The sequence below is a fragment of the Oryctolagus cuniculus genome, chromosome 2, assembly GCF_964237555.1.
Source record: "Oryctolagus cuniculus chromosome 2, mOryCun1.1, whole genome shotgun sequence".
Lineage (NCBI taxonomy): Eukaryota > Metazoa > Chordata > Mammalia > Lagomorpha > Leporidae > Oryctolagus > Oryctolagus cuniculus.
Window position 1 is genome coordinate 154,106,368 of NC_091433.1, and position 26,125 is coordinate 154,132,492.

The 26,125-nt window shown below is 45.7% G+C and overlaps 1 protein-coding gene and 1 long non-coding RNA gene across 8 annotated transcripts in view; one reads left to right on the top strand and one right to left on the bottom strand.

Annotated features, from left to right (window-relative positions):
* The window catches only part of LOC127490328 (uncharacterized), a 38,924-nt gene extending 28,604 nt beyond the window's left edge, over positions 1 to 10,320 (bottom strand). Inside the window, exons 1-2 of the long non-coding RNA XR_007918255.2 lie at positions 9,954 to 10,320; positions 9,437 to 9,676 (exon numbers count right to left, since the gene is read on the bottom strand). This is a non-coding gene — a long non-coding RNA (uncharacterized lncRNA). The remainder of the gene's footprint in view (positions 1 to 9,436; positions 9,677 to 9,953) is intronic.
* LHCGR (luteinizing hormone/choriogonadotropin receptor) overlaps positions 10,187 to 26,125 on the top strand; it is a 55,226-nt gene continuing 39,287 nt past the window's right edge. For 2 of the 7 annotated variants that reach the window (XM_008254430.4, XM_008254426.4), the window contains exon 1: positions 10,202 to 10,440. In XM_008254430.4, coding sequence (XP_008252652.2) covers positions 10,283 to 10,440 — 158 coding nt within the window. In that variant the 5' untranslated portion in view covers positions 10,202 to 10,282. Of the gene's footprint in view, positions 10,441 to 26,125 lie in introns of all 7 variants that reach the window. The other 5 variants (XM_002709875.5, XM_008254427.4, XM_008254429.4 and 2 more) reach the window with 4 other exon arrangements.

Sequence of the window (26,125 nt, forward strand, 5' to 3'; positions counted from 1 at the left end):
CAGTGTCCAGGTTCTTGGCCCTGATTTTTGCAACAATAAAAAGAAGAGAGAGAATCCAGACGTGAAGGAGGTAAGATCTTGCCCTCTGCACATCTGCATCTATGGAAAGCACACTGAAGGAGAGGCTAGATTCCAGCCAGCCCTTTGTCCTCCAGACACGGAGATGCTTCCTGCAGAAAGACGTGGTCATTCCCACGTGGGTGACAGTCACAAAGCCTCTCCTGAGCAAGGGAGAGCACCCTTCCCCAGAACAAGGATCTCAGGCCTCTGCAGGAGGTGGAGAGATCGGCCAAGGGGTCTTTACAAACTACACGGGCGACACCACATGATCCCACCTCTCTCCCAGCTCCAAGAAACACGCACACTAGTCCTCATTGCCGGCTGACGGCCCATCTAGCAGACTGCACCAACTGGAGCCAAGGTACCACAATATAATGACCATCCGTGAATATTCATGTGCATATGCGTGTGTCTATGATAATATTTTGATGGCCATGCTTGCATTTTTGGAGTGCCTTTCTTCTGCAGGATTTCAAGGAATGCTCCATATGGGCTCTTAAATGTTCTAGTTATATATTTTAATGATTTTATCATGAATATAAACAGAACCAAAAAAAGAAAAAAAAATGGCCCTCCTCACCATAAAAACTTAACTCGTATCAAGATACTACGGTGTCACCTGGCCTTAATGTTACACACATAAATTATTCAAAATTGTGATCAATGTACCCATATTACTTTACAATTTTATTTTACTTAACACTGCATAATCTAGACTTTCTCATGTCCCTACCTCATTTCCTTATTTTAAAAAAGCAAATTGGTAACACACCTGAATATTGAAGCAAATTTCCATGGTTTGGTCATTTACAACTGTCTTAATGGGAGTATTACAGTTGTGTGCCAGTATTTCACCCATCCACTCATTCATTCATGCAGCATTACAGAGGAGAAAGATGTTCCTGGCAGCGTCTTACTGCTATTGTACTGCCCCAGAAGTGCCCACCTCCTAGGCCCCTGCTTATTTAAGCCGTGAGGTCCATTTTCTGCTTCTTGCAGATAAAAGCAATCCTATCTGACACACCACAGAGGCATCTCTGTGTCTGCAGCCCCTCCCTCCCCGGCTGACATCTCTGAGGGAGAGGGAGCCCTCCTGCTTTCTGAACTAGCCCCCACACGCATTCTTGACCCCAACCCCTCCTACAACATGCTTATTTGAAGCTTCAATTGCTGCCTCCGCTGGGGCTCTGTTCTGTATCCACCAGCGCAACCCCAGCATCTCCCTAGCCTAAAAACAAGCCTTTCCTTTGAAATACCTTTTAAAATACCCAGCTCGCCCCAGGTTAACTCTTCCTCCTCGTGTCCCCACTTGACTGCCTGATAGGCTTGTCTGCACCTACTCACTCCTCAATCTCTTTCACAGCAGGGCAATGAGCTACAAGTTCAGCTCTGACCTCCTAATGAACAAAGCACCCAGCCTCCAGCCTCCTCCAGCTTTTGGCAGGTAACATTTCTGATCACCTTTTTCTTCTTTTAAATTTTTTTTCTAAACATATAAACAATTACAGACATTTTGAGAAAAAATAATTTGAAATGATAGAAAATAAATGAACACTTAACAACCATCTATTTCCTTTCCTTCCTTAAAAACCACTAAAATGCAGTAAGGATATCTTTAAAGAAACACACCCTGCTCCCCCACAAAACAACTATTCATCTGTCCCAAAGATAAAGGGAAGGAGAGAAGAAATGATCCGTGGCAGCCATGAGACTGCTCAGTCTCCCCCTGTAGGAGTGTAATTGACCAAGGCTCCCTGCTGCTGGGTTCTGAAACCCACTTTAGATCCACAGTTTGGTGCAGATCCAGGTCATGCTTCTTCACAGCTGCTCCAACTGATCACAGCAGGGAAACTAAGGAGGCTCACTCTCAGGAGACCCAGGACTCCTCCCATAGACAACTGTGGCTCAGGGACTTGCACCAGCTTTGCTCAACTTTCCCTAGGTGCACTGCTGTCAGGACGCTTCCAACCCAACATCCCTCCCTTGTTCCTTCATTCTCCTTCAGGTCTGTCACTCTCTTACATTTTCTGGCTCCATCCCCATTTTTCTCATACAAGCTATTGCCTAATAAAGTCCTTGAGGCTTCACGGTCATCTTGACATCTGCCTCCTGGAGGACCCTAACTAATGCACAACTGCAAGTGAAAGGTGATGGGACAATGACAGAAGCCTCAGCCATTCTCCCTTATTGCCCAAAATTGATACACACTGGAATGTATTCCTGCCCTTGAAACTCAGTTGGGTCTCACACCCTATTGCCCATACCCCACCCCCCACAGCCACCTGAAAGACCAGTTGCTCTGAACACCTGAAAGACCAGTTCCAGGAATTCCCCTCTGCCTGCTGCCCCCTACCCCACCCCCATCCCCAGCCCTCCTAAAATATAAAAAGGTGTGGCCCCTAGGGTCGGGGCCTTCTGCCACATGTCCCATCAGTGTGCACATGGGCAGTTGGTCACCCACCTCTAGGGATTTATTTTCTCTGAATAAATTCGGTCTGGCTGCAAATTCATACACTTGCCTTTTCTCTATTCTGCGCCTCTTTTCCTAACATTTTGTTGCCCCGTGTGAGGAGGCACCAATCTGAGACTCTTTTCCTAAAAAAAGGTTTAGCAAATATTTGGATGACAACAAGCAAATAAAAAGGCAATAGCTGATGGAGCAATGTGACCCCAAAACCCTAAAGGATGTTGATAAGCATTAAGCCAGTTTGATTAGCAGATCCCAAAAGTCTCTGGACTTGAAGATTCAAGTTATTACAAAAGATGAGGATACACTAAGAGGCTAAAAACAGCTCTACTTGTTGAAATTCTATATTCAGAGAGATTAGGCCACGAGATCCAATTATTTTCTTTGGAAAATTCTTAGTATTACAATCACTGGATTAAAGAATATAAACATACTGCTGGCTGTAGATTGGAATTACCATATGGCTTTCCAAAAGATTCAAATCATTTTAAATGCATGAGTGCATTTGTTCTACAATTATTTCTCTACCACTTGGTGATTCCTTTAAGTGACTTTTCTTTTGGCTAATTTAGGAACAGTCATAGATAGGGTTTCCTTTAATTTTCCTATGTTTCAATTAAACTGAGTAAACTTGTTCTTTGTTTTTGTCTATCATGCCTACTGTTTCTCGGTGGGTGGTCTACGTCCTCAATTTCACTGCACAACTCACTCTCCTGTCCTGCTCCTCTTCTGACCTCTTCTCTGGCTCCTCCAATTCTTCCTCCTCTCCAGTGCATCCCCATAGTGCTGGCTCTCCCTGGGTTTCTTCTATTACTCCAGAGAAGGTTTACAGAGGTGAATCAATGTTACTTCCCATAAAAGTCACTGGGGACACTGTTAAGATGCACATTTCCTGCCCTGATGTCAAATGTGCAAAAGCAGACTCTCAAGTTGGGGCTCCCAAATCTGCCTCTTGAGAGATGTCCCGTAAGTGATTCTTAAAATCTGATAAGCCCTCATGTGGGACTCCCACACCTTCTCCCACTTCAGTGTTTCTCTTGCTCTGTACCCAGGTGGTTCAGCTACCTCTGGGATCTTCCCAGGCAGATGTCAGGTCAACTCCTGGTCCCCATCACTCTGGTCCCTCGCAGGCATTCTCAGCACTGCTGCAGATCAGCTCCAGTTGAATTCCCTTTTTGCTAAAAACAAGAGGACCATTCTTCCAGTCCTTTGGGTCCAGGTGCACAGCTCAGTACGGGCTCCTCTTTCTAAACTATTCTTTAAAAGAGATTCCCTTTTTGATAAAGACCTTGTAAGCCCTAGAGTTCTAGCTGACCCCTGTGTTTGCATCCCATATGATGTCCAGAGGACATAATTCAGTGTTACACATTATCAGTAGCAAGTGAAGGGGTACATCTCTAACAGAGCTGGCACCTGACCAAGCCACCCAGAATGAGAGGAAGGCAGAAGAGCCAAGAGTGCCACTGTGTCCACTTTAAATGTGGATCCTTTCAGAGGAAAAGATCGATATTCTTCACTCTCCCTGATCTCTGTGTTCTGGATGCATCCAAGGGCAAGTCCCACCTAGGATGGAATCCTGGTACAGAGCCGAGGGAAAGGAAGCTTTCTGAAGGGACTCCTCCCTTCCCTGTAAGAGGTCCACTCCTGAGCTCTTCGAAGTTAAAATTCAATAATTCAGGTGAAGATATAATTGACTAAAAGTGCTCCTGCCCTGGGCTATATTTTCATTTTCAAAAAGGAACATGGAAAGCGCAGCACTTAACCTAACAGAATATTGACAGCATTGGAATTTCTAGACCTTGAGAGATGGAGGAAAGATGAAGAGGGATCCAGATGATTTTCCCATCACTGTCAAGTCCACGCATTAAGTCTGCTCCACGGATGCGAAGGTCAGGTCCGGCTTCTAGTCTAGTGGATGGGTTTGTCATAAAATCCAAGTGTATGAAAATTTGTAAACCAATCTGTTTCTTAAGTTTGTACTTTCAAAAACTTAAAAAAATAAAATAAAACCAGCCCACTGCATACACTATGGCTCTTTTGGAGATCCCAAATGTGTATGAAAAGTTCTGAGAAACGTCCTCCAGTGAGCCTTCTGTCACTTTTGTAACTCAATTTCCCCCAAAGCTTCTTGAGCTTTGACACCTTTTCCCTGAACACAACCAATTAGCATGGCAGGGAACCAGTATCCTGTGGTTCACACTTTGATGAGTACATCAGTTTTTTAAAAATAAAATTGTTTCCCTGTTGATTTATAGCTTTCTTTTAGAAGCTTTTCTTTTTATTTGACTTGGTTCCATCTAATATTTTAGCTTGAAAGTTAATTTCTAAACCAAGGTTGCAGTTTACTGAAAATATTCCTTAAAATGAAAAGAATACTTGGCAAATTATTTAGTAAAATGCCTCTTTCCTATACAGAGGCATAACATGGTTCTACAGACTACCTCTTGGTGCACTCATTCATTCATTCATCCACTCACTCCCTCAACCTGTCTTAGTTCATTCAGTGATTCCCAGCAGAACAGTGATAAATGTTGCCCAAGCAACAAGGAAAAATCTACTGTGTATATGATGAGTCTGGGATAGGTAAGAATATTAAAGCCCTAGTCCTCTCCTACCTGGAAAGGGATGAGAGATGCGGGCAAGTCAAATGAACACAACGGAATTTTTGTTGCAAGTAAGAGGGATTCAACCATAACTAGTTCAAACAAAAGAGAGAATGTATTGACTCATTATACAGGAAGTCTAAAGGTAGGACTGACCTTAAGCACATTCACTTCTGTACAGTCAAAAGTCATTATCAAGACTCTGCTTGCCCTCACTTGTTTCTCATCTGTTTTTCTCAGCATAGCTTTGGTCCCTGCCAGTGTAGACAGGCTTTTGTCATTAGACAAGGAAAACAGACCCCAGTTTATTCACATAATTCATGATTAAAATAGTGAGGTCCATTCTATAGTGTTCTCTCTTTCTCTCTCCCTCTCTCCCTCTCTCCCACTCTCCCTCTATCTCTCTATCTCTCCATCAGTTCAGGAAAGGATTCCATGTTCCAGACTACTCATCACATTCTAACCCCTGACCCATCCCTTGAATCAGGGCCCAAGTGCCCATCAGACTGTAGTTTCAAGTTCCTCTTCCTGTCCACAAGAACCCCAGGGCAGCATTCAAGGTGGCACAGCTGATCTGTGGTTTCCTGCTCATAAACAGTGAGAAAAAGATGAGATTTCCAAGCAAGCAATGGAGAAGCTGCAAGCATTTCAGAGCATAACTTTCAGGGGTTATCCTTTTTGTTGTCCTTGTTTTGTTTTGTTTTTTGTTCCAGGCAGCAAAGTGAACAATTCAGAGGCATAACTGTATTTTTCTTTCTTTTCTTAAAATTTTTTTCTTCCTCTGACCTATATTCACCTTCTCTTCCAAGGGAAAGGTAAAACCACTGCTTTTAAGAAAGAACTATCAGTTACAGTACTAACAAAGTATATGTTCAAGGATCAGAAAATTTTGCCTATTCTACTTGAGGGTTTTTTTAAACTACTTTGCTAACATTCTCCAATTCCAACATCCCAGTGTGACATCAAGTACTATTGAGTTTTGACCTAGTGAGACATAAAATAGATTCCATGATCTCATGACATTTCTCATTCTAAAAATAAGTAAATTAGATTAAAATAAGTAAACCGATTGCTACTTAAAAGGAAAAACTCATCAAAAGAACCAACTAATTAATTTTAGACATTAAACACACCCACAATACCATTTGTATGCATACACTTAACCACAACAAGTTTCCTTAATAATGCATCAAAATTGTTAGGCTTCATGCAAAGTCCTTAATAAAGATTCTTGAGCTTTGTCTTCCTAAGGCAAATAGAATTCCAGAATCGCCATTTTGTGTTTTAGAATTGTGCTTTGGGAGCCCCATGCATCAAAGCCACACAGGTGAGCCTGTTGAAATATAGATCCAGGGCCTCATTCCATGACTATTGTATCAGATTCTCTTGGGGAAGTCCCAGGAATCTGTTTACAAAGCTCCACCAATGATACTTCTGTACTCTAAACTATGAGAAGCTCTACTGTAAAACACTGGAGAGTTTTATTGGAATTTCTGAGTTGTAATGTCAGATACTCTTATAGTTCTAAGACAAAATAAACTTCCGGTGAGTTCCGTGAGCCTTATTTTGTCTGTACAGTGTAGTTAGCAATCCTGTTGTGTGGAGCTTGGTTTTGAAGTTCGGTGACAGTTAGATGAAACAGAAATCCTTCAGATTTAAAAATACTCTTAAATAGGTCGCATATTAATAAGCAGGACAGGTAAATTCCATTCTAACAAATCTCTATGATAATAACAAGCAATTCAATGCAATTTTCTTATTAAGAGTATATGACAAGGACTTATTGTTGATAATTAAGATTCAATTGAGGGGTCGGCACTGTGGCATAGTGGGCAAAGCTGCTACCTGCAGTGCCAGCATCCCATATGGGTGCCAGTTCGAGTTCCGGCTGCTCTGCTCCCAATCCAGCTCTCTGTTATGGTCTGGGAAAGCAATAGAAAATGGCCCAAGCAAGTCCTTGGGCCCCTGCACCCACATGGAAGACCCAGAGGAAGTTCCCAGCTCCTGGCTTCAGACCGGCTCAGCTCCAGTTGACGCAGCCCTTTGGGGAGTGAACCTGTGGGTGGAAGACCTCTCTCTCTGTCTCTCTGCCTCTGCCTCTGCCTCTGCCTCTCTGTAACTCTGACTTACAAATAAAATAAAAATAAATAATCAGGCCGGCGCCGCAGCTCAGTAGGGTAATCCTCCACGTAGCAGCGCCGGCACACCGGGTTCTAGTCCCGGTTGGGGCGCCGGATTCTGTCCCGGTTGCCCCTCTTCCAGGCCAGCTCTCTGCTGTGGACCGGGAAGGCAGTGGAGGATGGCCCAAGTTCTTGGGCCCTGCACCCCATGGGAGACCAGGAGAAGCACCTGGCTCCTGCCTTCGGATCAGCGCAGTGCGCTGGCCGCAGCGCACCAGCCGTGGCGGCCATTGGAGAGTGAACCAACGGCAAAAAGGAAGACCTTTCTCTCTGTCTCTCTCTCTCACTGTCCACTCTGCCTGTCAATAAATAAATAAATAAATAAATAATAAAAGACAAAGATTCAATGGAAATTAATCATAGATAGTAAAATGTTATGAAAACTCATTATAATGGTGAATTTTCTCCCCAGGGAACAACCATACTTCTTCATAACCAGAATATCACTTCCAATCCAAGACCTATCATAAGGAGTTCACATGTACAACCTGATTCCTCTCCCCAGCAAGATGAGAGCAGCTGCTCAAAAAGTGTTTACATATTTAGGGATTGTGAATGCCAACCTCTGCCCTGGTAGACGAGGATTGCAGAGACCAAGTCACGTGGTTGATGACAGAACTAGAAGGAAACCCAAGTGTCCTGACTGCCCAGCCTTCCCCTGGAGGAGAAGTGGAGAATTAAATGATTCTTCCTGGAATATCCACTGTTGTAAAAGACCCAGAGATCAGTGGGAGCACCTATTCCTTTTATATAACATCTACGCTATGAAGTCGAAAGAAAATGCCACACAAAACATAAGATTTAAAATAAATGCCCTTCAGTCACATCAAATTACTCATTTGTTCCCTTCTCCAGTTCAGACTGCAGGGTAGAAACTTTTTGAAAAGCCTGGTGCCCCCCAACTTCACCATCAAAATCTGACAAAGTGAAAAGGGGAGGGAACACATAATCCCAAAGTAGTTACCAAGTTACTTGATACTTATTCAGATAGGTCCAGTGTGGTTGAGAGTCAGTTCATTAAACTAGCTTCAGATGCTTACTGAACATCTGCTATGGATTTGAGCCCAGGTTTCATTATATCATTCTATGACATGCACTGGCAATACTAAGAAGAATAGACAGAGGGAATCTAAAGTACCCATAGCTATGTATACAGTCAGGTGCTAGGGCCACAACCACTCCACTAGGTTGAGTCAAAAAGGACATCGGGCTGGGTCTTGATGCACAGCCAGGAGTTTACCTAATGGAGTAGTGGAAGAAGACAAGAAACTCATTCCAAGATATGAAACTTACAAGGAGTCTACAAGCACCTGGAGAGAGGGATCTCGAAAAGCTCATATTTTGGGCCAGTGCCGTGGCTCACTGGGTTAATCCTCCACCCGCGGCGCTGGCATCCCATATGGGCACCGGGTTCTAGTCCCAGTTGCTCCTCTTCCAGACTAGCTCTCTGCTGTGGCCTGGGAGAGCAGTGGAGGATGGCCCAGGTGTTTGGGCCCCTGCACCCGCATGGGAGACCAGGAGAAAGCACCTGGCTCCTGGCTTCAGATCAGCGCAGTGCCGGCCGTAGCAGCCATTTGGGTAGTGAACCAACGGAAGGAAGACCTTTCTCTTTGTCTCTCTCTCTCACTGTCTAACTCTGCCTGTCAAGTATAAAAAATAAAAAAAAAAGAAAAAGAAAAGCTCATATTTTAGACAGAAGTATTGGCTTTGTGCCATTTAACAAAATCTGAGCAAAGTCAAACAGTTGTTTTAAAATTATAATAATCTACCTTCTTGGGACTCAATACTGGCTGAGGGAGCCTGCCTTTGAGTGTTGGCTTCAGAAACAAAGAAATTCATTCTTCTGCTTCCTGTGTTAAGAGCTTGACACGTATTTTGAGCTCTCAAAGCCCACCTCTTGCAGTAAAGACTGCTAGGGTTTCCAGAATTCAAAGAACAGCATTTTTATAATCAAATTAAAGAGGAGAATTATGCATCTCTTAGAGCGACTATAGAATATCTCTCTTCTAAGACCCTTGGTATGTAGCTCATACAGTAGGTTTGTGTGTGTGTGTGTGTGTGTGTGTGTGTGTTGCATTGGTGAGAGAGAAGATGATAGACGTGAGTTCAAACAGGATTCCGATTACCTTTAGCTGTGTGACACGGCTCTCAGGACATCATTGTTTCCTCCTGTAAAGCCTTGCTAATCTAATGCAAGGCTTAGACATGATGCAGGGCAGAGCACCTGTCACACCGGACCTGCCGCTGGAGAACTTGCTGTTAACAGGGTAGCAGTTTCATTCACTTATCCAACAAATCTTTACTGAGGACTTAACCATGCAGAAGCCTGAGGAATACAAAATTAAATCTGAATTAGATCTCACGACCTATAGAAGATAGAAGCAGATAGCTGTATTAGAAGGAGGAAATAGTCACTGATCGCAGAAGGACTTGAAATGATGGGGAAGTTGGGAGGAGATTTCCTGTAGCGTGGAGGGACTTGATGGGAGCAGAAGGGCAAGGATTCGGGGTTGAGGACGAAGGAGAGAAGCTCTGAGCTGGGCACTTTGGATCCCTTCTGCCAAGGGTATGGCAGGTATCCACCTGACCACCTGACGGTCTCGCAGATGAAGTAAGAGCGATTCGGCAGGTGCCGCGACTCACCCAAGTTCTGGCTCAGGGTTGCAGCCCAGCAGGAGAGTTCAGAACCTCCTGCCTCCAATCCAAAGCACTCGCCTGCCGCGCCACCACTCCCCCTGCTAGGAGTAGGGCCATCTGCAGACATAGAGGACAGGCCAGCGCAAAGCAGTAGAAAAGCAGTGGTGGGGTCTCTGGCCACTCTCCCGGGGCCAGGAAAGCAGAGGCTCCGCCGGGGGGCGCGGAAAAAGGGGAGGGCAGGGGCGGACCGAGGGGCGGGCAGAGGATGCGGCCGCACTTCAGGGGCCATCCAGGACACTGGCCCAGTCCCAGGAGCCCGCTCAGGCTCGCCGGCCATGCGGCCGCGGCTCCTGGCGCTCCGGTTGCTGCTGGCGCTGCTGCTGCTGCAGCCTTTGCCCCCAGTGCTGTACGGGGCGCGCTGCCCGGAGCCCTGCACCTGCGCGCCCGACGGCGCCCTGCGCTGCCGCGGCCCCGGGCCCGGCCTCACTCGACTGTGAGTACGCCCTGCTCCCGCCGCGGCCCCCTCCACGCGCGACCCTCACTCGCCCTGGGCCACCTTCTTCCCTCCTCGTTTGGTCCCCTCCGTCTGGAAGGTTATCGAGAGACTTGGTCCCATCAAACTTCCCCACCTTCGAGGGTGGTGAGAACCTAATCTTTGCCCTCCGGCGCCCCTAGCAGCCCCAGACCGGCTCTCTGTCCCTAAATGGGTTCGCAACAGTGGGCGTGGAACCTGGGCGTGATGCTCCTCTGTCGGCAGCAGCCGGTCCCGGAGACGTCTTATGCAGGTTGGCTTAGGTTACGGTGGCCTTTGGCACTCTGGGCCGGCTGGGAACGAAGTGCCCATGACCCACGGTCCGAGTTACTTGGTCCGTCAATGGGGCTGTGCCCCCTGCATCCTTTGAACCTGCGAGCCCCTGCTCCACCCCCGCCCACGCGTCCTTGCTCTTCAATCTGAGCAATGGAAGGCCTGTGTGCTGCTTCTGTATCTGTGAGCAGGTAGAGAACTCTGTGCCCGGAAGGACGGGGTAGAGAGAGGAGCCTTTGATCCTGGGCGTCACGGCCGAGCCTGGTCGGCTCCCTTTCTTTAAATATGAGTTCCACATATTAGATTAGCCCATTTCTAGAAAACGCCCAGATGGACTAGGAATAGGTAAGTAGTTGACAGGGGTATGGGGGGGGGGGTAGGTGGGCGGGAGGACTACTCATGGGTGTGGGTTTGGCCAGTCATGAAAATTTTCAAAAATTAGACTGTGGTGATGGTTGTACGTGGACTTGGTAAAAATCAGAGCGCTGTGTGAGGCTCCCCCAAAAAGTTCATGGAAAAAGTAATTAAAAATTGAATTTCTTTTGGTGCAAAAAAACTTTGAAATCCATGCAGCATTTTTCTTATCATACGCATTTTCCACAAAATTTCTCCTCTCACACTTGGGTGAATTTTGTTACATTATTTGCACCTAAGTAAAGCTGGTAAAAGAGAGAGGGGATGGCGGGAAAGTGGGAACCCCTCATTAGAGATGATGGAATTCGATGCTGGGAAGGACTCACTGCCCAGTCTCCTTTGCGCCCCAGCCGTCTGTCTGGGACCAGAATGGACTCGCCTTCCAGCAGAACTGGGCCCCTCCTTGTGGAAGAGTTAATGGCCTCTGGGAATATTTGTGATTGAGAGATACAGTTTAAGGGTTGAAGGGTTTATATTAATTAGCCTTGATTAATTACCTAGTCAACTCCATTCCCTGAAGGCAATGACCATGCTGATAGAACTTGTTTCAATCAATCAGCAAACCCATGGAAGCTGCCCTGCCAGCCCCAGCCCTTGTCCCTCCCTGGCTAGCCTCCCACTTGCTCTTCTGAATGACGGGCATCTGGCATTTATCATCCAGATTAGAAGGACCTAAACTCAAAGAGATGGGATAACTTGCTCAAGGTCCCACAGTTGTTGGATAGCAAAGATGGGACTTTATCTGTTACTTATCTTTTTTTATGTGCTTGTCTTTGTAAGAGAATTTCCCTCTGCAGAAGGCTAAAGTGAAAAAGCCAAATGAAATGTTTTCTTGTCCTGTCCCCAGAGCATGGTTGAGAGAAGTCTGGAGCACCTCAAAGATCTTTCTAGGGTGGCTGGGTTTGGCGTGGAGGTGGGAGAGGGGCACAGCCTAAGTGCAGCAGCACCCAGGCTGGCAAGTCTGGTTCTAAGAGCTAATTCTCCAGGCTCTGAAGCCCCTGTACCATCCACGAGGGATTCCAGAGAGTCCTTCCCTCCATCCCTCCCTTAGTAAATGTTAGTTTATTTCACTATTTGGTTTTAAAAGAAGTGAGGGAGAAGGTACATGGATTACAACTACATATTGCTAACAAGCCCACTGCTGCAAATTTTGAAAGTGACATCATTCAAAAATGTTTATATCTTTCCTTCTCTTCTATATGTCATTAAAAGCATAGGTATTTAAAATCTAAGATGTGACACACAGGCCCTGTCTTAGCCCCGACCATCTCCTAGACAGTTAGGCTCCTGAGCCAAGGGTGGTGAGCTTCACAAACTCCTGAGGACCAATGATGGAGAGATGATCTTGACCTTCATGGGAGACGCCTATGAAGGCAGAGGCTATGTAGGCCAAAACAAGGCAACCCCTTCGGCACAACACAGGGATGCCAGCACCCATACGACAAGAGAGATGTATGAGGCGATCAGAGGGATGGTGCTTTAAGGCTATGCTCCTCACTGTGATCCCTCACCAGCGGCAGGAGCATCACCTGGGAAACAGACAAGCACATTCAGGCCCAGCCCCATCTACTGACTCAGAAACTCCAGGCAGGTCGGGTAGTCTACAGAGTGACAACATGCCACAGGCAGTTCCCATGCCTGCTGCTCAAGTCTGAGAACCAAGGTACTGCTCGCCACACAGGCGGAATCTCAGCAAGCAAGGAGTAGGCTTCCCTAGGCTACACAGTTCTCTTCCTCATACACCTCACGAGAACACAACATCTGCTTATTGCAAAAAGGCAATAAAATTGCCACCCCAAACTCGAAGACAGATATCAAATAAGCAGGCTTGAGGAAAGAGAAGGACAGACTGAAGATACGAGAGTAGGAGGAGAGCATCATTCTAAGACCAGGGGGAAGGGACAGAAAGAGTGGGGATATTAGCCAGAGTTGGACAGGTAAAGCAATAGCTTAGTATTGAGGCAAAGGACAGGGAAAGTAGCTGAGCTCATGCTGAAGTCTTCTTTTTTGAGGGTGAATGAATGAACAGTAAGTGATAATTACAAGACAGAGAAATGCCATGGATAACAAGTTATCAGGAGTACATAGGAAAAAGAGAGCGAAATGATCAGCTAAGGCTCCCAGCACACGAGGGCTGTGGTCATGTATTCGCTTACCAGGGTCTGGACTCCGAAGGGACAAGGGGAACGCTACAGGTTCTGAGGACTGAGGGAAGCAACTACTGCAGAATGCCTTCAAATCCACCAGCAGACACCTGATAAATGCTCATTGTTTTTTAGTCATTTCAAACCTCGGTAACTCTGCCTATTAAGACCTCTGTCTAAAGTTATTATTTGGTTTTAAAAGATGAAGGGGAAGAGTACCTGGATTATAACTGCTTTTCATTAGCAAGCCCACTGCTTGCAAATTTTGAAAATGGCCTCAAACTGTTCATATCTGTCCTCCTCTTCTATATTTTATTAAAAACATAGGTATTGAAAATCTAAACTATGGAGCCGGCGCCGTGGCTCAATAGGCTAATCCTCCACCTTGCGGCGCCGGCACACCGGGTTCGAGTCCCGGTTGGGGCGCCGGATTCTGTCCCGGTTGCCCCTCTTCCAGGCCAGCTCTCTGCTATGGCCAGGGAGTGCAGTGGAGGATGGCCCAGGTGCTTGGGCCCTGCACCCCATGGGAGACCAGGAAAAGCACCTGGCTCCTGGCTCCTGCCAGGATCAGCGCGGTGCGCCGGCTGCAGCGGCGGCCATTAGAGGGTGAACCAACGGCAAAAAGGAAGACCTTTCTCTCTCTGTCTCTCTCTCTCACTGTCCACTCTGCCTGTCAAAAAAAAAAAAAAAAAAAAAAAGAAAATCTAAACTATGACACAAAAAAATAGCTTCCCATGTTTTCACTTGTTTTAATTGGAGGGGAAAAAGCATAAGAAAAAATAATTTAAAAATTTTTTTCCTTTTCTTATTAATTCCAGGCAACTGGAAGGAGGGAGAGGGGAAAAAAGCTCTCACCTTGTCCATGGTTATATAAAGATCTTTGTCTCTATGACAACAGAAAGGTTGATCTGCTTGATATGGAAACAGCTTCTGAAAAATCTGTTAGTAAGAAAAAGCTAATAATAATTACAGCAATTTATTTTTTGCATGTTGTGCCTACTGAACAGAAATTAAACTTTTGGGTTTTATTATACGATAAAATCCAGAGACTCTGGAAGGGTGAAACGTGTGTGTCCACCAGTGCAGTGTCACAGGAAGACAGAGAGTCATCGCTGACATCTTGCCTGCATGTCTTCCTCTTTTGCTTCCATGGGAAATCAGGGTTGGGACAGTGGTGTTCAGTGCTGTGGAGGAATGCTCATGTGAAGGGCGTGGTGCCTGTCCTTGAGGAGCCCATAAGCTAGATGGAAACACACCCCAGATTGGCGTGGGTATAGACAGGCAACGAAGCTCTAAGGGTTCAGACAATGGATGAATGCCTGCAGACTCCAGTCTCCAAAGAAAGCCTTCATGAGCAAAGGGGCAGGAAGCTGAGCTGGGAAGGAGAGAGTCCAGGTAGAAGAATCACACACACAGGTGACCAGTGAATCTTTGCTGAGGAGGAACAAGGTAGAATGAATTCTTCCATCTTCATGCTTCTCCCAGGCTCTTTGGGGAATTTTTTTTTTGACAGAGAAGATATAAAATCACCAGGAATATTTGATTAAATAGCCCAGAGGGTCATGTGAGAAAAATCCCAATATGTATTTCTTGATTCATGAGCTTGCAGTAAAAGTCATTCTTGGATGGTTGGTTGTAAAGGCTTCAAGTCAAAACCATGATTAGAAGTCACTTTGCTATGAAGCCTTCCCCAGTGTCTACTGGGTATACACACACACACACCCCAACTGCCTCCAGCTTATCCTACCACGTACCTGCTTGGATACCCTGTACTTACATATATTTTGTCACATATCCCACCATAATGTAGTCATTTATTTCATGCGTGCTACTTTTGTTAGAGCAGGTTTCTGGACCTCAGCACTATTAACACCTGGGGGACTGTTTTGTACATTGTGGTATGTTTAGCAACAGCTTTGGCCTCTGACCACCAGATGCCAGTAGGACTGCCCTCCCAAACTGTGACAGCCACTAACGTATCAAGGCATTTGCCAAATACTCCTTTGAAAGACAAATCCTTCCCATCCCTTGGTTTTGAATCTTTGTACTAGAGTCAGAACTACTTGGGGGCTGGTGCTGTGGTGCAGCAGGTTAAGCAGCTATTTTCAGTGCTGGCATCCCACATGAGGGCCAGTTCAAGTCCTTGCTGCTTTGTTTCCAATCCAACTCCCTGCTATTGCATCTGGTAAAGCAGCGGAGGACGACCCAATTGCTTGGGCACTGCACCCATATGAGAGACCCAGAAAAAGCTCCTGGCTTCAGCCTGGTTCAGTCCCAGCCATTGTAGCCATCTGGGGGAGTGTACCAGCAGATGGAAGATCTTTCTCTCTCTCTCTCTCTCTCTCTCTGACTTTCAAATAACTGAATAAACCTTAAAAAAAAAAAAAAAACTACTTGAAGAGGTCCCATTCAACTCAGGAGTCCCAGAATTTTACATGTAATACAATTAAAATATTTACTCAGCTACATAATAATTGAATAGACAGCTGAAGGATTAATAAATCGATGCAAAAAGGAAACAAATATATTAGTTATTATATACTAAACCTAAATGTCCAAGACCCAAACTTGCTTATATTAGAATATCCCATCTAGATTATTTTAACTTCTCCTGTTTGTTTTTAATTCACTCAGTAGAACAGAATCAACCCATAGCCCAAGATCTTTAAAAACAAATAAACAAACAAAAAACAAAAACAAGAAACCTCACCAAGGCAGCCTGAACTGAGATGGATAGGAAGTACAGGATACCAGGAAATAATCCCCAGGAAAAAAATCCACAAGCCAGAGCAAAGCCTACTAAGTTCTTGCAAAAAGAACTCTGTGGCCCTACTCTTAGTTTCCCTGCAGCTGGGCCAGGGAATTCAGAAAGCTTATGTCCCTCTTCCCTACCAACGACCTCTCTTAAAAAAAAAAAAAAAAGGAAAAAGGCTGGGGGGGGGAGGAACAGAGCCAATGGTTGATCTTGAACTTCTGATCAGATTCAGCTCTCACGCTTGGGAGGCGATTCTTAAACCCAGTTGTGCCAATAAAGGGATTCATTGCTGGAAGTCTTGGACAGACCAGATTTTCTCAGTTGAAAGTTCTTTGGGGGAAAATGAATGAGGGCTCCTGGCAAGACACTCATCAGACGTGTAGAACCCAAGTTCACATCCAGATCCCCGAGGCATCCAAACCAGTCCTCACCTTGTGGAGCAGTAACTCCTTTGGTTTTTGCTTCCTTATTTTTTATTTCAAAAGTAGCAAATGAGATTAACTCAGGGTTCACCTCTGCCTGCTTCCCAAGGCCCTCAGGTTGGCTCCTTTCCTTGTCTAGAAACGAGGCACCAAACGGCTTTCCAAAGCGTAATCTCCCAGAATGGCTACAAGACAGTGTCTTGGCAATGTACATTTTCTGATCTCACCCATGAGGTTTTACTTTTTTTTTTTTTTTAAGATATTTATTTGCAAGGCAGTGACAGAGAGAGAGAGATCTTCCATTCACTAGTTCACACTGCAAATGCCAGAGCTGGGCTGGGCTGAAGCCAGGAGACAGCAACATAATCTGAGTCTCCCACGTGAGTGACAAGGACCCAAGGACTTGAGCCATCATCTGCTGCTTTCCCAGAGGATTAACCCGCTGCACAACTGTGCAGTGCAGGATTCAAAGCCAGTAGAGTTACTGTGGTGGAGCAAGGCCCTGAGGCTCACATCCAGGCTGCAAAGGGTTGGTTCCGTAGGAGTATATGTGCTCTGTTCCAGCAGTTACCCTGTGTTCAAGAAAAATCACACTTTATGGGGTCAGCACTGTGGCATAGTAGGTTAAGCCTCCGCCTAGCATCCCATATGGGCACCAGTTTGAGTCCTGGCTGCTCCTCTTCTAATCCAGCTCCCAGCTGATGGCCTGGGAAAGCAGTGGAGGATGGTCTAAGTGCTTGGGCCCCCACACCCATGTGGGAGACTTGGAAGAAACTCTAGGCTCCTGGCTTTAGATCAGCCCAGCTCTGGCCATTGCGGCCATTTGTGGCATTAACCAGCAGGTGAAAGACCTCTCTTTCTGTCTCTCCACCTCTCAAATAAAGAATATTTTTTAAAAATCACACTTCATGCAGATGCTAGCAAATTTTCCACCTGCCTTTTTCCCCCACTCAGGAAAGGAATTAAAATAATCCCAGCCTCCAAACAGGAGGGCTCTCTGACTTGGTGGGCAGCTTCTAGGTGTTTGTCCACAGGGTCCTCATTTACTGCCAGCTTCTGCCTCCCTGGAAGAGGCCACCCCTCCCTGGCAGGAAACCACACACAGCTGCTCTCTGTGTGACCTGAAAACCACAGTTCTTTGAGGCCACTGGAGCCAACTTCGGAGGAGTCCTATTTATAAATAAAACTCAACTTCCAGAATGAAGGTGTCCCCCCTCACTGCTGACTCTGATGTGGGGAGGTTGCCCCTGGACTCTCCAGTCCTGAACAGCGGGGAGAGCGGTTCTGCACACACAGGGCTGGAGAGGCTCTGGGGTGACAGGATGAGGTCCAGCAGTCCCCGAATCATCAGAATTGATCAAGGAGATGCATCGGGGCAGCCATGGGTCTGGCATCAAGTCCCCGTCCCTACTGTATAGGTTTGATCCTGTGATGGAACCTCTGTGCCATCCGAAAGGGGCCTGAGGGGGCTCAGTGTGGCGAAGACAAACAGGACCACAAGGTCAGACATCCTCAGAATTAAAGGTTTCCCATAATTACAGAGCATTATTGTCACAGTCTGATGACGCAGAGGAGGTGGAAAGAACCACAGCCCTTGTGCGAGGTGGAGCAGTAAATATCTGCCATGCAAGGGGCAAGCTGGATAGCACAGTCTTGTTCCTGGGAGGTGTTAATTAGAGGAAATGACCCACCAGGTCTTCTCAGTCTGGGAGTTGAGTAAGTTCGAATCCCAAAATAGCACAGCTCATTATTGCCTGGAGTCCAAGAGTTTGGTCCTTTCAGCCCAAATTGAACCACCTCTAAAACATACCTAACACCTGATTATATACTGGCTGGGGTCCTGCTTGCCCAGCCAAAGCACCTAGAGAGAAAAGCTAATGGTTCCCGGCATGCAGGGCATAGAATCAACCTGCTCAACTGATGACACTCTTACCATGATGCTTCCAGACAAGGATTTTTGGTTTTTTGTTTTATTTTGTTTTCTTCATTTCTTTTTGCCAAGCAGCCACATAAATAAATGCCTACCAGGGCAGGTGAGTTCGTGAAAAGGGAAGGTGTATATGCCAGTAATCTCAGTCATTTCGAATCTGTCCTCTCAGATGAATTAAAAGCATGGGGTATATGTGTTGCAGCCAGCTTTTACAAGATCACTCAAAAAAGAGAAAAAAGGGTTTGTAAGCATCAGAAAGAGAAGCTTGTAATGAGAGAGCTTCCAGAAGCAAATCTGCAATGTCACTGCCCTGACAACATAATATTCTCTGCTTCTGAAAAATATTTTTGAGAAATCATTACAGATGACACAGACGTTCCCCGGGGGAAATTCAACATGTAGTTTTATTTACCAGAGCTATTCTTGTCATGTTACATTATTGGTAGGAGGATTCTAGGTTGGGCGGTAGAGACTGGGTGATTTTGCTTTGTGTCCTTTAGAAAACTTTAAATGGGTTTTGAGTCGGGGCTTAGATGTGTTTACTATTTTCCTCTGAGGCTTCATGTTTTTAATCTAGTCATTGCACAAATGACTTGGAAAATCCATTATGCAGGGGATCTTCTTAACATCGTGGTTACGTGACCATTCATAAACGCCTCTCAGCTTCTTGGATGCTCTGAAGTGGCTGTCACGGAGAAGAGTCATTCAGACTGCACTTTCCAATGAGAGAGTTCCAACTGACCCAACTTTTTAAAATCAGGGAGCACATGCAGACTCTGCAGAGTGGCTCCCTGGAATTGAAACATGTAATAGAAGGCTGCTCCTTATCATTTCTTTCAAAGACTATCAGATGAGACCTATAAGAGATCCAAGTATCTGAACCCAAAAGAGAGGTACCATGTGGGGGTGTTGAGCCTCACTCTTGGTCCTCTTGTGTAGAGTGGAGAGTGAAGAGTCAGGAACAGCTCACTGGCTTTTTACAGACTGACCAGTACCCATGCTAAACTGAAGAGCCAGTTCCAAACTACAGAACGCATTCACCCCTCTCCCCTTCGAATAGAGTTGCCACTAGGTCTGACCTGTGTAGCTTAAATCTTTCTCAGGGAGCAGCTATAAATTAAAAGTCCTTATGAGTTCTTGTGCTGGATCTTGTATTAATGGTATATATACTTTTTTTTTTTTTTTTTGACAGGCAGAGTGGACAGTGAGAGAGAGAAACAGAGAGAAAGGTCTTCCTTTGCCGTTGGTTCACCCTCCAATGGCCGCCGCGGCCGGCAGGCTGCGGCTGGCGCAATGCGCTGATCCGATGGCAGGAGCCAGGTGCTTCTCCTGGTCTCCCATGGGGTGCAGGGCCCAAGCACTTGGGCCATCCTCCACTGCACTCCCTGGCCACAGCAGAGAGCTGGCCTGGAAGAGGGGCAACCGGGACAGAATCCGGCGCCCCGACCGGGACTAGAACCCGGTGTGCCGGCACCGCAAGGCGGAGGATTAGCCTAGTGAGCCGCGGCGCCGGCCCAGGTATATATACCTTTGCTTAACCTCAAAAAGCTACAGATTTTACAGACTGCATACATTTTGTAGATTGCAACCCAGGCAGTCTCTAGCTCCAGAATCAGCATCATTAATACCACCGTACACTGCTTCAACAGAGAAAGCACATGCAGTTGGCAACAGAGCCACAGCCCATAAAGTCTGTCACACCTGGAGTGGACCTGTAACCGAGGCTGGGATCCAGCCACGGCCAGCAGAGATGGGTGGGGAGGTGCAGAGGGTGGCAACAGTGTCCATGAAGGTAGGGAGCTCGGGATACACAGATAGTCTGATTCATCTAGGGAGGTGCTGTCCAGGAGAAACACAATGTGAGTCACACGAGTAATTTACAATTTCCCAGTAGCCACACTTTTAAAATCAACTTTCATAAAAGTATTTTACATAATCCAGTATATGCCATCCATTATTCTTTCAATATGTAATGCAAAAATTATGAGTGCAACATTTTACATTCTTTCCTCTTACTAAACTTCTAACATCCAATTTGTGTTTTAAATTCAGACTGGCCATATATTAACCCTTCAGAGGTCATATGTGGGTGATAGCTGCCACACTGGACAGTTTGGGTCTAATGTATTGCTTAAACAAAGGGAAGAGAAGATATTGAGCATGCAAGTGACATAGAGAAAGTCTAGGGTAATCTAGATTGGGCAGAGCAAAGCCAGGATGGAGTGAGGGAAAACAGATTAGGGGATTCTAGAACGGGCAAGGTAGAGAAAAAAATGGCCTGCAGGGACAGTGGGTGAGGAATAAAGGGCTGGAAGCAAGATACAGTATGAAAGCAGAAACCACCAGAGACTGAGTGTTCCAAGGTGGAAGACAGGAAATATCTCTACAGGACATTTAGTAAACTCAGCTCGTAGTGCAGGGAAGAGTAGCACAGTCACTAAGTGCAGGGCATGACACATGTGTGGAAAACCACTCTGGTGGACTCCAGAACTTCATGGAGAAATAGGAATCTGAGCTGCACCTTCACAGAGCTTGCACACTTGACCTCAAGAAGCTCATGGCTCTGTACAGAGGCAGAGATTCCAGTTTAAGAATGAAACAGAGAGGATCAGACAGGGTGTCATCAGCCAACCCCCAAATGAACAGTGCTGGTGGGATCTGGCTGGTGGAGGACAGAGACTGAGGTGACCCTCCCTTCTCTAGTCCAGGTCTACCCTTGAATTGCTATGCAGTTTTAGGTAAGTCATGTCCCCTTTCCTAAATTGAAATTCTTCCTCTGTAAAGTTGAGGGAGGCTTGGACCAAAAACTTGAAAGCAACCCTTTTCACTCCAATCTCAGCCTCATACCATGAGTACTTCAGGGGGTGGCCAAACCATAACCCAAAGCACCTGGGTGTATTTTTAAGGCACATTCCAAACTTTTCTGATGTAAAAGCTTCACATACTAGATATGCATTATACTGACTTCATATTTCAGTGAACGTGGAAACCTCAGTTCCCTCTTGATAAACTCCAAAGACAAAATGCCAATAAATGAAGACATTTACATTGTTGCATTCCCTGTAACAAAGTTACCAAATAGATCTATGCCTTGGAAAACTCGGAGATTGAAAATCACTTGAAAAGGAGACCATTTTTATTTCATTCCAAGATGAAAGCACGTTTATCATAATTACTGAACAGAACATAGAAATTCTTTAAGTCTCCCTTAAATGCTGAATAAGATCCCATGCAATAAATACAAAAACATTCACATTCTTCTGAATTTAAATAATTAAACAAAACCCTTCCCATTTGGAGCAAAGAGCTTTAGCTGTCTGATTTCTTCCTTTTTTATCCTTCCCTATGATATTGTACTGTTTTAAAATTCAGGGTGTAGCTCTAGCAATAAAAGAATTGTCTGTGGGAAATGGATGGATGTCTGTAGCTTTCTTAAGTTAAAATAGAGGCATCTTTCCTAAACAATGAGAAGGCAGTGAATAAAAATATTTCACGTTTGCCGTGTGCTGGGCAGAAGGAAAGCAAAAGCTCAGGCGACCAAAGGCCCCCATCCAGGCTTTAGGGCTCCAGGTTAGCACTGGTTTTTCTTTGTTTGTTTTCATTTTTTGGTTCTCTTTTCCCTCGGATCCTAATCTTCCAGGGGGCCTCAGAAGGTGGCCCTGCTCTGGGGACCATCTTGCACTCAAGCTCTAGGAAAACCAAGAGGAAGTCAGCAACCTACCATTGCACTTTATGCAATACCTGTCCTTAAATGAGAGAGAATGTCTCTCTCTCTCCACCTCCAGAGTTTGCTGTTTAAAGGAAATCTGCAGTGAATCTGTAATGCAAATATCCCTCGGTTGTTGGGTTTTTATAAGCAATGATTTCCAAGTCTGCAGCCTTCTTGAAGGGAGACACTAAGTAAAGCTCTCCAGCTAACACTGCTTCCAGGGATAGTTAATAAGCCAGGGAATGGGACAAACTGGCTCTGTCCACAGTTATTCACTGGTGTTATTAAACTGAAAACAGGAGAGGGAGAGGGGCCCAGTCCCCATCCCTGAGTGCTCAGGAGGCATTAGAGACCACTGAGGAGGACCCAGGTGACGCTGTCTTCCTCAAGGTGGCTGGATTTATCTGCTGCTTGCTCATCCATAAGCACCATTTTTCCCAGTTGTGGACTCTGACACAAGGTGCACTGGGAAGCTGGTGGTTGTGATTGGCTGGGAAGGGCATGGAGCCAGGGCCCAGGTAAGAGAGCTGATAGGAAGAGGCTCTGAAGACAGAATGGTCCTTCTGAGTGACCCTGCCTTGGCAAGGGGGCTGGGCCTTTATTCTGTGAGTGGGCCAGTCCCTGGATGAGGGCTGTGCAGGATAGAGAACATGCTCTGGAGTGAGGCAGCAATCTTGGGCCAAGAGAAGAGCAACTCAGCTGCCAACTTCCCAGCAGCTAGGGGAAGGAGAACCTCAGTCCTGAAGGGTGATTCTGGCGGCCAACCACAGCATCCATGACATATCCACGTTAAACAGCTGCACTGGGTAGCCCGCCTGTGCCAGGAGCTCCAGTTAGAAAGTGAGGACCCAGCAGCAAATGCTAAGTGGATACCAACCAGATAGCAACTAGGAACTGTTCTAAGGCAACAGTGTCTCCCAAAGGGCAGGGATCCAGGGATAAGGATCTGATGATGAAGAAGGAACAACAGAAAGTAGGAGAGGCCCACTCCTATATAGAGTCTGGGGAGACCAAGCAGGCTAAGGAATCAAGGCAGAGACAAGCACCAGTAAGGCACGGGGGTAGGCACTGCAGGTGCTCTCCTGCCCTCCAGGTACTGTGGATCCAGGTTAGACAATGCACAAGGCTTCGCCAGGGACCTGACCAATCACACGATCCCAGGACTAGGATGAGGGACTTACTACCAATCCCAACATGCAGAGACTGCTTCTGCTTCAACTTTAACCCACAATTGGAAGGACTGGCCTCTTGCAAATGGGATTAATGACCAGATAAATGTTCCAGAGCTGACAAAGCTAAGGCAGCTTTTGTTATCCAGTTTAAGTACTTGTTTCAACTTCTATGGTGAAGGCACATTTGGATAAGGTGGAGTTTGTCCATAATCCAGGTTCAACCTGTGTTGTATCACTGGTTCATTTCAATAGCAAAGCTTAAAACTAGAAAAGGACTGTGGACATATAATAAATAGAAGTAGCTCAGGGTCCAGAGCCATATTCTTCTGAAGCCACCTTAGTCACTTTTAAAGAGGAAACTGTCTGCCCTGCCAATTCAGTCTCATGTACCCAGTTACCTTCTTTTTTTTAATCACCCTTCTGGGGCCAGTGCTGTAGCGTAGTGGGTGAAGCCACCGTCTGCAGTGCCGGCATCCCACATGGGTACTGGTTCTAGTCCCGGCTGCTCCTCTTCTGATCCAGCTCTCTGCTGTGACCTGGGAAAGCATTGGAAGATGGCCCAAACACTTGGGCCCCTGAATCTGCATCAGAGACCTAGCTCCTGGCTTCAATTCGGCTCAGCTCCCACCATTGCAGCCAGTTGGGGAGTGAATCAGCAGATGGTAGACCTTTCTCTCTATCTCTCTGTCTCACTGCCTATAACTTTACCTCTCAAATAAATAAAATCTTTATAAAAAAATGAATCACCCTCCTGAGATGAACAGTTTGGAAGTGTCACCTTATTTACTGTTCTATTTTTCTTTGCACTGTTCATACTTTTCATGTCTTTTTAGAACCTGGACAGCAAAGCCACCCAACTGTCCCTGTCTTTGTCCTCTTTTTTCTTGTTGTCCTTGGCTTCTGCTCTGTATCAAAGGATACAAGAGTTCCAGAAGTTCACAAAATTCTGGAAATATGAAGAAACTTCAGAAAGTTCATGGAAAATGCATGTTGTGAAAAAAAACTAGGCAGGGGTTTAAAAAAAAAGTTTGCACCAGAATACACTTATCTTTTAATTCCATTTTTCCACAAAACTCTGGAATCCCCTCCTCCATGCCTGACACCAAAGGAAAACAAAACAAAACAAGGAAACAAAGGAAGAGGGAGGGAGGGAGTCGGTCACACATCACAAAACATTTCCTTTCCATTTGTCGCTCAGTCAGAGAGGGTTAACTCACATTTCTTCATTCAAGTAACTTCATCATCGATCCATTCAAAGTCCCTCTCGATTTTGTTATTTATCTATTTAATCCCCTTCTCCACTTCTATTCCTCTATACTCACCATTGATAAAAATCCTAAAGTAAGTTCTTGTTCTTGTGTTTTCTTTCAAAATGTCTAATTTTAATTCTGTAAAGAACATTTTACATCTGTTATTAATTTCTTTTTTTAAAGATTTATTTATTTGAAAGAGCTACACAGAGAAGAGAGACAGAGACAGAGAGAAAGAAATGTAGGTAGGACTTCCATCTGCTGGTTCACTCCCCAGTTGGCTGCAACAACTAGAGCTGTGCCAACCCAAAGCCAGGAGCCAGGAGCTTCTTCCAGGTCTCCCACATGGGTGCAGGGGCCCAAGGACTTGGGCAATCTTCTACTGCTTTTCCAGGCCATAGCAGAGAGCTGGATTGGAAGTGGAGCAGCCAGGACTTGAACCAGTGCCCATATGGGATGCTGGCACTGCAGGCGGCGGCTTTACCCACTATGCCACAGCACCGGCCCCTCATTATTTCTTACTCAGCTTATCTCAGCCCCATGCTATAAGACCACCCATGCTGCTCCATGTGCCTAGACTCTGGCTTCTCAGCATTGAGTGGTACAATGAGGCACGTACTATTCACATGTCACCTGCTCCTTCCCCAGCCTTGGACACCCAGGCTGTCTTCAACCCCCTAATGCTACCAAGTGATGAAGAAAATTCGTGCACAGGTTCCATTAAGTAGCAACTTCTCTGGGATGTATACAGGAATGAAATTGCAGGGTTATTTAGATAATTATTCACATTGCTAAAAGTTTCTGTCATCAGGGAAAGAATGCAACAGAGGAGGGTGCATCTTCAAAGGGAGTTTTTGCAAACTGTTCTTAAGAAAGAATGGACCTCACCACCATAAGCATCTTAAACACAGGAGACAGAAACTTAACAACTTAGGAACTGCTTGCCAATTGAAGATGAGTCAGAAATGAAGATACGACACCTCTGAAATAAGAATATAACTCAGTGAGAAAAAACAGATGTGGATTCACAAACTGTGTTCTTTGGGTAACTTCACAGGACCACATCTGTTACAAGCATGATGCACCTGCCTTACCCCGCCTTTCTTCCCATTCTTTGGCCCCCAAGCCTCTTTCTTGACCCAATCACATCCATAACCGATGTCACTGCTGTTCACTTGTCTCCCTTTTATGGTGAGGACTCTGCTTTTACTCTCTTCACTGCTGCCTCTCCTGGCCTGAAGCATCATCATCAACTCTGCAAAATTTCATCTTGCACTGAGGTTGTTCCACAGTCACCAGCGACTAGAAGTGCATGATTTACAGCTTTTCTCTCTTCTGTCTGACCTTTGCTCCTCATCCATACATCAATCAGGAGCTCAGCAATCCTCCCTGGTCAAACCTGAACCAAACTGCTCCTTTGGGAGCCACACCACACTCCGGTTTGGAGGAGGCGGCTCCTGCTGGGATGCCCCAGCTTAGAACTCCATTTGCATGAATAAACAGCTCTGAAGGGTTCTGTGGAAGCTTTTATGTAAACACACTCCAAAATATGTTCTGAGCTGCATTATCCCCAGCAA